Here is a 13,152-nt window from a genome sequence, read left to right on the forward strand (position 1 = left end):
TAAAGAAAAGCCCCTGCAGTACCCCAAGTTAGGTGTTCACACTCCCTTCCTACTAAGAACAGGCATAGAAGCTGGTAAGATTCTGTACACATCCCATCACCAGCAGAAGCAAAGAACAGAAATGGAGAGAAGGAAGACAGGACAATAAACATGTCCTCTGAGGAGAGGTCAGGGAACCAAGAGAGTGCCCAGTGGCTGTGACTAAGGGGTGTGGCAGGGATATCTCTTTCAATCACTTTCTCCCTATTTCCAAGAGAATTTTAGATGGACACACAGTAGCTAAAGCCGTGTTTGGTGTCTCTTCAGGGCCAAGTGGATAATAAGCAAGTGCACACTACGGGACCAAGGAGCTGTGTGCGGCGTGCAGACTATCTCCAGGGCAAAGCCCGGCTTCTGGTCCTGGTCTCCTTTCCTGCCTAAGGAACTGCAGCTCACATTAAACCACCGGGACAAGGACAGCAAGGGAACCTGGAGAACTTGGGTCTCACTGGCACAGCCATTCTGCCAGCTTGGGCTGCCTGGACTACTCCTTGAAACAGAAAGAGGTTTTTTTTTTTTTTTTTTTTTTTTTAAATGTGAGACCACATCAATTGGTCTCTTTGTGATACCAGGTTAATTAATACATAAAACAAGGCCTAATTAGCATCAACCTCACTAGTGTGTGGTAAGACACCGTGTCAGCTGTAACAGACTGTCAGGTCAAAGACTTTACAAGGAGGAAAACTTCATTCTGGATCTAACATGGCGAGATGTGAGTGGACGTAGGACAACCCAACAATGAAGGAAATTAGAGAGAGAGTATGTCACCTTTATGGACTGGAAAGCACAGATACTACAATGCACACACACCCATAATTCACAAAGTAACCAAAATTCTGAAAATCTCAGGTGCCATCCTAGATGGTGGTACCTGTAATTCCAGTACCTAGAGACAGAAAAGCAGGGGGACCAGAAGGTCAAAAGCATCCTGGCCTGTATGTCTACTCTGAAGTCGGTCTGAGCTATATGAAACCAGTTTTAAAACAAGATAAAAATTTCAGTTGCTTATTTTTCAAAACTAACAGAATGATGTTAATACTTAAAAAGAACGGCAGTGGACTCAGACTGATTGGAGGACTCTCATATCCTAATGTCAAAACTTACTTCAAAACTGCATATTAATCAAGACAGAATGATACTATGATACTGCCTTATGTGCTGACACAGACAGGTTAACAGGGAACTGTGATCCTGGAATAAGCCCTCACATCCCTCATGAGCTGTCTCTGACAGAGATCACTTAGAATTCCAATGGGAAGAGAATAATCTCTTCAGTACGTGGTCCTGGTACAAAGGAACAGACACGACAATATAAAGTTTGGTCTCTGCTTCACACCATATGAAAAATCAAATCAACATGGATCAGAAACCCGACGGAAGAATCAATATTACAAAATTCTTAGAAGGATACAGAGCTAAGACTCTTCATAGCCTTGGCTGAGGCCATGCATTCTTAGGATGACATCAAAAGTCAGGTGATAGGAGAAAACCAAGAAACACAAGGAGTTCAAAGAATGCTACTGAGAATTATCCAAAAAACAATGGAAAACTGATGTATTAAATATATATGTAATATTGAAGTATCTTAAAACTCAAAAATAACAAGAACAACAGCACCAAGTGTCAAATGGAAGTATGGGAGTTAGTTTGGACCAATAGAATTTACACAGAGCATCTGTTACCAAAGCAGTTTTCTAGGCCCTCAAAAAGCTACACATATACTTAATTGCTTGACTTCATGGTATTAAGGTACATGCCCAAGTGGATGAAACTGATTGGTCACAAAAGAATCTGTGTGTCCATGTCCATAGCAGCCTTGTTCCTAACATTCCCCACAGTGAACACCTCTGGCTATCACATAGTGAGTGACTAAATAAGCAATCATGGCCCATTTGTGTCATGGAATACTAAAAGCCATAAAAAGAATAACTTTCTAAGGGGGAACCTTCTCACAAAAGCAGGGGAGGGGGTATGAGAGGGGGGAACTGGGAAAGGGGATAACATTTGAAATTTAACATATAAACTATCCAATAAAAACAAAGGATGGATTTCTAATAAAGCCGTAACATGGACGGTCCTATAAACCTTCTATTACATGTAAGACATAAGTGACAGAGGAACAGGCATCCTGTGGTTCCACTGACGTCATAGCAGTGAGCAGCTGATCCAGAGGCAGAGAAGGGACAGGCTGGGAAGAGACAAGCAAGAGGCTTGCGCTTCTCTGAGGTTAGAGATTGCAGTGGGTTAGATGACGGCCCTAACGATGCCTGCTGATGCCCCAGAATTTACCATCCATATGTCGACTGGGTCTCCTCTGGGATCTTTAGGATGGGGCCCTGCTGTTCCTATTTCCCACTTCTGGCCTCCAGAGCTATGAAAGAATAAAGCTCTCTTGCTGTCGATCCTCTGGTGTGTGGAAACATGTTACAGCAGTGCACCAGGCTGGTGACTGAGAGTGACACTCAAGTCACTCACTAACTTACTGACACCTGTTTAGGTTTAGCTGGGGTTTATTTTTGTTTTTATGAGAAAGGGTCTCATGTGTCCCAGGCTGTCCTTGACCAGAGAACCTCTGACCCTTCTGCTTCTACCTCTTGAATAGCAGGATTACATACCCACACCATCACACCTCATTTTCTGCATTAAGAGTCCTTTGCACACTAGGCAGGTACTCTACCCACTGAGCCACTTCCCAGTCCTCAAGTCAGTCTTATAGATGCTAAAAAGTACTGACTTACATACTGTACAGGGTGTGCTTTATGATATGTGAACAGTATCTCAAGGAAGTTACCTAAAGGAAATACAGAGACACACAGAGACACACATGTACACTCATAGGCACACACACTCACACACTCTGCCACATGCCAGGAAGCACTGATCCTGGACTGAGGTGCACTTCTGACCTTTTCTTCTTTATGTGAAGGCATCACCGCTGTCCTTCAGATAGGACAAAGTCTATCCTATAGCTGCTTGCCTTCCTTTAATAGCAGCATGACTTTTAGATCTCCGTCCTTGTGACCTCTTGGATACTACCTTGCTAGTAGAGATGGCTGGCCATGCCTAGTCTGTAACTTCACAGTTCTTAGGGCCTTCTGAGAACCCATCTCTTCCCTTTCCTAGATAAATATCCAGCACACAGACCCCTGAGTAAAAGAGTAACTAGGTAACTGGAAAGGACCATTTCCAAATAATCAAGAAAATGATAGCACAGGGGGTACCCATTAGCTCAGGGGTTTACAGGAGGACACTAGGGAGTCCTCCCAGGTGGGTGGCAGCAGCCCTTGAAACCCAGCCTCTGAGCCATCGAGCTGCTGCTTGATTTGGGTGTTTCCCCACCCTGCAGGTCAGAGATGAAAATACAAGGTGGTCCCAGAACCTGCAGAGCTTTTCTGAGGAGCCATCTACTCCATGAAGTGCCTGCAATTACCACAGCATCCCCTAGCAGCACGGAAATCAGTAGATTGCTCTGAGAGGTCACACAGACCTACTTGGACTGCCTTGGGTCCTGTAACTTCGATTCCAAGTCCTGAAATGTGCAGGCAAAACAGACCTGGGAACTTGGAAGCTGCACCTTACCTCCACACATCGCTGCCCTTGGAAAACATGGAAGCGCGGATGACTTCAGGCGCCATCCAAGCGTATGTTCCCGCCGCGCTCATCTTGGTGGTCCGGTGCCATTCCCGTGCCAGCCCAAAGTCGGTGATCTTCAGAATCTTATTACTCAGGTCTCCATTCTCCACTTTCTGCAGGATCAGTACTGAGCGAAGAAAACAATACAGAAGAAACCAGATAAGCATTAGTCATGGGGCCTTGCATCCCCCCGCCATCTGCAGGCGCTGCCACAGTGCCCTGGTGGCAGAAACACAATTTTACCCACCACTACCACGTTTATTCTGCAACGTATCTTTGTTAGCATCATCTCAAGTCCCCTAAATGCCCCGAACAAGGTAGGCATTTCAGGCTCATCCCTATCCAAAAACTATCTAAAGGTCAAGTCTATAAAGGTGAAACTCTTCTCTGGTCCCACACATGCAGGATATGGGGTACTCAGCTTGCACTGCCCTTCTTGGGGTCACAATGCAGGGCTGGACTCCAGGCAGCCGGTGTGAGCCTGCTTTCCCACTGCAGAGTGACAGAGGAACTGTGAGCCATATACACACAGAGGAGCAGCCATCTGGGCTCCCTGCACCAAAGCACACCTAGGTTATACCCACCCACAGATCACAGGGGCTGAGATGCATTTTGGATCATCAAAATGTTCAGTGTCTAACCAGCTCTGTGACCCTCTTACAGGCATGTCCTACCCCCCTTCTGATACCGTAACACTGACATAATCTACAAAGTTCAACTGAGTGTATGTATGTATATGTGTATCTGTGTGTATGGATGCTTCGATTGCATGTATGTCTGTGCACCCCCGTGTGTGTGTGTGTGTGTGTGTGTGTGTGTGTGTGTGTGTGTATGTTGGAGCGTGTTCATAGCTACCTTAGACACATGAGGCTCATATGCCGTGGGTTGGACACCACTAACATTCTTTTGTTTCTGTTTTGTTTTTCCGAGATAGGATTTCTCTGGCTGGGCTCAACTCCTAGACTAGGCTGGCCTGGAACTCACAGCGGCTTCCCACTATCCATGTACCTACCTGACACAGAATGTCTTACGTTGTAGACCCTGATAGCAAAGACCCTTCTGCCGAGAAAGAACAGGTGTTTCACAATACAGCCACACCCCTTGTCTCCACTCCTACTCCCAACCACTGAACTGTCACATACTGAAGGGATGTGGCCCAAGAAGCTCCAGGTCCTATTATATGCTTCTTACAAAAACAGCAGCGTGCCCCAGGATTATCAGTAGCTTCAGAGTTGGAGTCTGGAAAGTAAACAACCCCACCATAGACCCAGTGGACAAATTCCTCTTCCTCCACATCCTCTCTACTCCAGACACATCCCTCCCTATCCTGGATTCACCCACCGGGAGTGGGGGGAGGGGACAACCCTACCTCTATACTTCCTCTGGTGACAAAAACAAACAAACAAACAACAAAATCCTTCCAGAATCTTCTGAGACAGAAACAACAGGACAGTAGACATTCAGAGTCAGGCAAGTGCACTAAGGAAATTCCTGTTCCAGAGGCAGAGAGTGTCTCTCTGAATATACACTGAGTGGGATCCAGTCACCCAAAGGCCTAGGTGGCTGGGATAGAGTGTAACCAGGAGAGAGATGACGCTCCGTATTAGTCTGTCTGGATGCTTAAACAAGATGGAAGGCTGATGGGGTAAGCCACAGACTGTCTGTCTGCATGGGGTATACAGCTAGCTACAGGTCAGTCTCACCTGTTAGCCACTGTCCCACCCACCTCAGACTCAACTGCCCTTGTCCTTTGTGTACTCCATGACCTAGAGACCAGCCCTCATTAACAAACAGGGAATCTCAGCAGGCAGAGCAGGTCATAGTGTTCTGAAGTCTACCCAGCATCAGGACTTGTGAAACCTTTTCTTTACATTGCTGTTGTACTCAAGTTAGGTGAGATGAAATATCAACGTGTACACAGCCAACATCCAGTAGACCACCTCTACCTGTTCCAGGCCATTTTTATTACCCAAAAGAAAGTCCTGTTACCAGTAAGCAAATATCCCCCCACTCTTCTCTTCTCCCAGGCCCTAACCCCCAAACTGCTTTGACCCCATGGTGAATATGTCGTAAAAACAGAATGCTACAGCATGAGATCTGATTCACTTCCTTTAATGTTTCCAGGTTTGTCACATTACAGCTTTTATTAGTTCCACATTCCTTTTCATGGCCAATAATATTCCATTGTAATAAATTCCTGCTGCACACTACATAGAAGGCCAGCTGCTCGTTTGGATCAAATGCTGTGTAACTGAACTTGGCTGCTTGCTGACATCATCTTCAGAGTCCTTTAGTCATCTCTAAGAAATAGGAGGATGACACTCCCTGTTCCATCCATGTCAAAGAGATGTAAAGGGACAGGAGCAGAGCTCACATCTCTCACCGCACAGCCTTGTTCACTCTCTCTCTCTCTCTCTCTCTCTCTCTCTCTCTCTCTCTCTCTCTCTCTCTCTCTCTCTCTCTCTCTCTGTGCTAAGTGATCCAGAGCAAGAAAGACATTCTGGCTTTCAGGCCCAACTCAGTTTCCTCAGTGATCAGCCCATTAGCTCATCCTCTCTGCTGGCCCCCTGCTAGTTCTTCCTCAGCAGCCAAACCCACTGCACACAATCCAACTGCACATGCATCTAAACACGCCCTCTGGGGCATACAAGTGTCTTCTCTAGGATGCCACGGAATCTGATCCTTGGGGGCAAACCCCTCATTCTCTTCTAGAATCCATGACACCCTGCTCCAGGAAGCTTGCATGTGCCAGGCTCTTGGCAAGAACCCCCTCATGCCTGGCCAGTTACTGACTGAGGTGTACCTGTGCATTTTCTCTGACTATATTTTTAAAATGTTAATTTTAAAAAGTATTGAGGGGTGATTATACAGAGGGGAGCAGAGTCAAAGAAAGTAACACCTCAGCCAGGGGTTCCACAGTGGGTGACATACTTGGTGGGGCAGTGGGCTGCATAAGGGATAATTTAGAGATTCGGCCTGGAGTGTCTGCACCAGCTCCTTAGGCACCCTGTGGCCATGATACCTGACAGAATCCACCTAAGGAAGAAAAACTTATTCAGAGGATCCACCTCAGTCTACCACAGTGGGGAGGGCACAGTGCTTACTGCAGAGGATCGAGTGGCAGTGGGTCCTCACATTACAGCCCTAAAACTGAGCTACAACTTTGCAAATCCTGCTCTCAGTACCTACTTATGACAGTCAGGCCTCACACCCTAAAATCCAAAGGTCTATGACCTATTACTTTGTAATAAGTGCCATGAACTGGTTCTCCAGTTTTAAAGATAAAAATTTGTATTTGTGTGTGTGTGTGTGTGTGTGTGTGTGTGTGCGCGCGCGCACACACGTGCATGTATGCTCAAGAGTGCGTGGACGTGCTCAGTGTATGTGAGTGCATGTAGATGTGTACGTGTGTGAGTGTGTGCGTGTATGTGTGTGTGCAGATGTGCTCATACTGCAACATTCAAGTACATGTTAAAGGTCAGCCAGAGGGATCAGCTCTCTCTCTGTGTTGGTCTGGGATCAGGTCCTGGCCATCAGTCTTCCTGACCAGCTCCTTCAGGCTCTAAGTCCTCTTTCCTCACTTACTCTTCATACTCCGTTCTTCCTCGCTGAGCTTTGTGGCCACGTCTTCTGACTCAAGGCTGGGCCTCGTCATGGATTCTAGACTTACTCCGTCATGGTTTTCTAAGTTCTAAAAGCTCTTCCTCATTTTCTCCTTTGTTTTCTGGAGTGAGAAGTACAAGCTCCCGGGCAGCAGCTACTCCTGTTCTTGTCTATGTTTTCTGCCATTTGCTTTTTTCTTGAAGGGCTTTTTCAGCCTGTGCTTTAGTCTCTAGAGTACTTTGCTGAGTCAGGCTCATCTGTTGTGATTCAGCACAAAGCTGTGCTTGTGTTCAGAGGTGCACTAAAGTTTTAAAGGTATACACTGAAATATTTTTATGTACATTGATAGGGTGTTGGTGATTTCCTTCAAAATAATAAATGGTGGGAATGATCATGTTACAGAAGAAAGGAGAGCTGTGAGCTGGTACCTGAAGAGGCAAAAGAAGATCTATGATGCCATTTTCCTCATGTGGGCACATGCCTTCCAGAGGATGAGGAAGTAGGGGAGAAGGAGGGAGAGAGAGGGATAGAGAGGGAGAGGAAGGGACAGGGAAGGTCAGGGAGGGTCAGGGAGGGACAGGGAGGAACAGAAAGAGAGGGAGGGACAGGGAGGGACAGTGAGAAAGAGAAGGAGGGAGGAAGACACATCACAGCATCAATGTCTCGTCTACCACAGGAGAACAATCTCTGAGCCATAGCAAGGCAGAAAAAGAAAACAGCAACAGACATAAACCAGGAGGTGGGTCCTAGTTCCCCCTGTGAAATGCTCTCCAGAACTCCATTTCTCTACCTGACATTCTCAGAATCTGTAATTCCCTGAAAACAAAATCAGTCTTCCAGGACTCGGCCAAGCTCTGCCAACTGTCTTGAGGTAAAAAAGGTAAAATCCAAAACACAAGGAAAGAGATGAGTTGGGGGTGGGTGGCTCTATGCCAGAGGGAAAGCAAAAAGCCCATGCCCTCACTTCTGCAGCCTTTGGGGCACCCAAGTTGACATTTGAGACATTTCATTCTGCAACACAATGTCTCCAAAGGAAGAAGAGGGGTAAGCTAAAGCCCCAGCCACACCCAGAAGCCATGAGTACCCACAGAGCAGCTGCTAACATGGAGCGACCTGTCTGCACTGACTCAGCAAAAGTCCAACAAGAGAGCCTGGCCAGGGCCCACTACCAGGCACCACAGTACAGCCAGGGCACATCCCCCAGCCTGTGCCAGTCCTGGCCCTCTGCCCACTCTATCCCTTTAGGCATGGCTAAGAGAGAGCAGACTTGCTTACTGGGCAAATGATTCACTGCCTAGACTCCCTGACTCCAGGCTCCAGCAGAGGTGTGGTGCTGCTGGAGCACTTCGGGGAGCACTGTTGGGAGCACTGCAGGGAACACTGAGGGGAGATGCCAGCAGTCGCTGAGGCCCTGATCAAGTTCATGCCAGCAGAGTCTTACCAAGTTCCACCAACGTAGCCAGCAAAGCTAGGCTTCCACCCCTTCTTGGAACAGACAGACAGTACAGACAGAGCCAGGAGTACTGGGTGCAATGATCTTTCCCTGGGTCTCAGATGGAGCAAAGCTGAAGTACAATGGCCTCTCCTGCTTGGACCACAGGGTACTTGATAAAAGTGTATCTTGACTGAGTCAATCACAATCAAGGTATCATGAAATGCTTCTTTTAAATCTCCTCAGGCACTGTTCTAGGGCCCTTCATTGGTCACTAAAGAAGCTATAGTAATGGTTTCTAACTTTTACATCATTTCCTTTCTGCTTTAGAAAAGTGTCTTTATGATGCCATTGAAACTTAGAGTGTACACTGACTTAGAAGAGAAAACAGTCCCACCTAAGGTTACGGGGTCTCAGTGCCAGGTTCTGCACTAAGTGATTTACACCCATCATCATCTTTAATCCTCTCAATGAACAGGAAGGTAGGTATACTATTAAGCCTACTTTCAAAAATAGAGCCTGGAATTCACACGCTGATCCACAGGAAAAACAGAAGCCAGACATAACCGAGTCCTCAGTCAAGGCTCCAAGTTACCATGCTAGAGTGTGCAGCCCTGGGGATACTCTTGTTTTTGTTGTTGTGGTTTTGGTTTTGGAGACAGGGTTTCTCTGTGTAGTCCTGGCCATCCTGGAACTCACTCTGTACATCAGGAAGACTTGAAACTCACAGAGCTCTGCCTGCCTCTGTCTTCAGAATGTTAGGATTAAACATGCATGCCACCGTGCCCAGCCTCTAAGAGAACAGTTAAAGGGAGTTCACATTCCATCAATACCTATGCACATGTGAAAACCAGAAGAAATAGCCACACTTTCTGTAGACACATACAGGCATTCAGCAGCACATCCCAGCCCCCGAGGCAGCTACCTGCCTGCTGCTTTTTCCCATCCATGTGTGTCCCTAGGTCTCCAACTCCAGCAGTGCTAACAAATGAGAGTGAGCTGGAAGGAAGGGTTAAGGCACTAGCGGTCTGGCAGCCTGTCATGAAAGCCTGGGATTGATGGCATCTATGACCCACCGCTGGTCACCACAGTTGTTCTTTCTCCCTGCACAGTAACAGGATCCACTTATACACAGCTCCAGAAGGGCATGATGACTTCCAGCATAATGCAGTCGGTCCAAGGTTAGCCAGTTAACTATGGACCGGTGTTAACTAGCAGTTAACTAGCAGTGGCCTGCAGCTAATGGCCTTTGGCCCTTGATCTTTACCCACCACTACACTGTGTGACCTGGAGGTAACTGATAGCTATCTAGGACCATCAGGCCAGAACCATACCCCATACCTGCAGAGTTGTGAGTAGAACAGAGATGCTATACCAACCCTGTTAGGTTTCTACTGTTGTGATAAACACCATAGCTAAACGCAACAAGTGGAGGAAGGGTTTATCTCATCTTATAGCTCAGTCCCTCAGGAAGGTCAAGCAGGGCTGGAGCTTAAGGCAGGACCTTAGAGGCAAGAACTGAGACAGAGGCCATGGAGAGGCACTGCTTACTGGCTTGTTTCTTGTGGCTTGCTCAGCCTGCCACCCTACACAATCCTGGACCACCTGCCCCTGGGTGCCACTGTGAGCCAAGCCCTCCAGCAGTTAATTTGATGGAGGCATTTTCTCAATGGCATTCCCTCTTCTCAAATGACTCTAGCTTGTGTCAAGTTGACAGAAAGACTGACCACAAAAATAGTCTGTGTTCCCCTCTGCTGTCTGCATTTCTATATATACTCTGGTCTTCAGAGCTTCAACCAGAACATCCCATTAAGCTCTGCTTACAGTATTCTACGGCACCTGCAGCTGACAGCTTCAAACTCTTCCACATTCCTGCACAAATCAGTTCTAGGGGGCTTGACCTGAACAGTCAGGCTCACCATTGTAACGACTCCATTTCTCGGGACTAACGCTCTGGGTCATGGCTTCTCTCGTGACTGTGGCAGAATACTGGACAGAATCAACTTCATGGGGGAAGGTCTACTCTGACTCAATGCAGCCCATGACAGTGGGAGCACAGGGCATGGCTTCTACAGGATCAGCTCTCAGGAAGAACAGCGTGTGGGCAGGAACCAGGACTAGGTTATACATCTCTAGCCCCAACCCTGTGGTCCAGTCTCTGCTGTCTACACTCCATTGTCCGAAAGGCTTCAGAGCCTCCTCATATAGCACCCCAGCTGAGGACCGAATGTTCAAACATGCGAGCCTGCGAGGGACATTTCACATTCAAACCACAGCATACGTGAAGTAAAGCTCCATGTCTAAACAAAGGCAGCATCCTGGCAAACAAGATCTTGGAGCAGAGATGTGCAGAGCCCCTCCACCGCTGTGAAGTGAACCAACCTGGAACATATGCTTCAGCCTATATTTTTAAAGTATTATGTCATGATCTATAATAAGTTTTGGTATAATCTTTTTGGTTGAAAAAGTCTGTATACTGAAAATACAAATGAATCAGGCACCATGCTAAGCCCTGGGAGTTGAGAAGGAATCTGAACTCATAAAGATGTTTAACCAGCAGGAAAAAGTGAGAGACCTTCACTATCTCTTATAAGCCACGTATATGCTTTGGTTCTTTCTAACTTTCCTTCTGTTTATTTGTGTGGCTTAGATTAGTTTCGGTTTTGGTTTAAAAAGGAACCCAATGTGTCCCTGGCTGGCCTTTAACTCACACTATGAGTCAGGGATAGTCTTGATCTCCTGATACCTCTGCTTCTGCCTCTTAGGTACTGGGATTGCAGGCATGAATTGATACGCTCAGTCTCTTTCTTTTTTTTTTCTTCTTCTTCTTTTTTTTTTTTTTTTTTTGAGAGAGAGAGAAGGCCATTTACTGTTAACCACTAAACACTAGCTAGCTTTTAACTACTCAGCTCTTGAAATCCTCCTGCCTCAGATTCCCACATAGCTGGGAATAGAGTTCATGCTACTGTATCTGGCTACAGTTCTGCTTTGCCTTAAAGAGACTTGGTGATATTAAACTTTACATACCTAAGCAACAGTGAGCTGCTTTGTCTTTTTAACATAGATTATTCACGGGCTACTTATCTACCCCTTTTCTCAGGGATAAATATATATCTCAATAGTACAGCACTTGGTAGTATGCACAAGACTCTGAGTCCAACCCCAACACAGCAACAACAAAAATTATGTCCAAAAATATAGTAGGGGCTGGGGAGAAGACTCAATGAGTGAATGTATTTGCCAAGAAAGTAAGAGGGTCTGAGTCTGGATCCCAGAACCCATGCCAAGGGGTGATACAGAGTGCAAGCACGTATAATCCTAGGGCTCCTATGGGAAGATGGGCAGCAGAGCCAGGAGGATCCCTAAAGCTCACAGGCCCACTGAGCTGCCCATACAGCAGAACAACAACAGGGACTCTGTCTCAGATAAGGTGGAAGGTGAAGACTGACACCTGAGGTCACCCTCTGACACAAACATGCACCATGACATGCATGTGTATATATAAATGCAAACAGACAGACACACACACACAATATAGCCAGCAATTTAATATTAATTATCACTACATTATAATAAGACAGGAGTATTCAAAAGTAAATAGTTCAATTTAAATTCTAAGTATTCTGTCTGTCTTCTGTCATGAAAGGAACATCAGAAAGACATACAGTGAAATGCTAACACTGGAGATCTCTGTGTAAGGGAGTCCAGGTGACAGGTTTTCTTTATGTTTATCCATACTGTCTAACTCATCACATTTCTCCATGTAGTTATATTACATCAAATTTTAAGTCACATAACAATAGCAGTGGCTACTGTTTCTCGCACAGCTTCTGTATCCCAGGTACGCTACACGAATTCCTGTATGTGCTGCCTGATCCATTCTTTCTGGCATCCCTGCAAGCTGCATAGCATCACCATTCGCCCTCGAGAAAGGCGGGACTCAAAGTGAAGTTCTTTTCCACATCTAAGGAGAGCCAGGCCTGGAATGTCCCTCTGACACCTCAGGCCTTGCTTCCTGAGCACCCTACAATTAATACAAGTCAGATATTGAGTAGCTCTGCCTGTACAATACCCTCTGGTTACCTTCAGCACTGGGACCATCTTCTTGCCATGGGACAGTCTCAGATTACATAAAACTGAGCAGGACCCACCTCTAATCCTAAAGTTTAGAATCTACACAAACTAGTGCTCACAATCCTGCTGGACGCATCATTGTGCTGGACACACACCCCCTTCTGGATACACCATCCCTGCAGGTGGCTTTCTGCATGGCACTGTCTGGGTGATGGGTGATTCTCATTGATATGGTTAAGAAAGAAAGCTTATGTTTAGAAAGGAAGAGAATTAACAGAGAAACTACCAAAGTTATTACTGACCTCAATTCTGCTCCTGAGGGTAGGGCTCCTTTTACCGGAACTCTGGAGGTCTTAGCCTAAAAACAAACT

The 13,152-nt window shown here is 46.3% G+C and overlaps 1 protein-coding gene across 2 annotated transcripts in view; it reads right to left on the minus strand.

The window, feature by feature from the left end:
- The window catches only part of MAP3K9 (mitogen-activated protein kinase kinase kinase 9), a gene marked incomplete at both ends in the record, with an annotated part of 56,182 nt that overhangs the window by 16,875 nt on the left and 26,155 nt on the right, over positions 1-13,152 (minus strand). For both annotated transcript variants that reach the window (XM_080937817.1, XM_080937816.1), the window contains one exon: positions 3,619-3,799. In XM_080937817.1, coding sequence (XP_080793943.1) covers positions 3,619-3,799 — 181 coding nt within the window. The remainder of the gene's footprint in view (positions 1-3,618; positions 3,800-13,152) is intronic.

The sequence above is a fragment of the Micromys minutus genome (genome assembly GCF_963924665.1).
Source record: "Micromys minutus genome assembly, chromosome: 1".
Classification (NCBI taxonomy): Eukaryota; Metazoa; Chordata; class Mammalia; order Rodentia; family Muridae; genus Micromys; species Micromys minutus.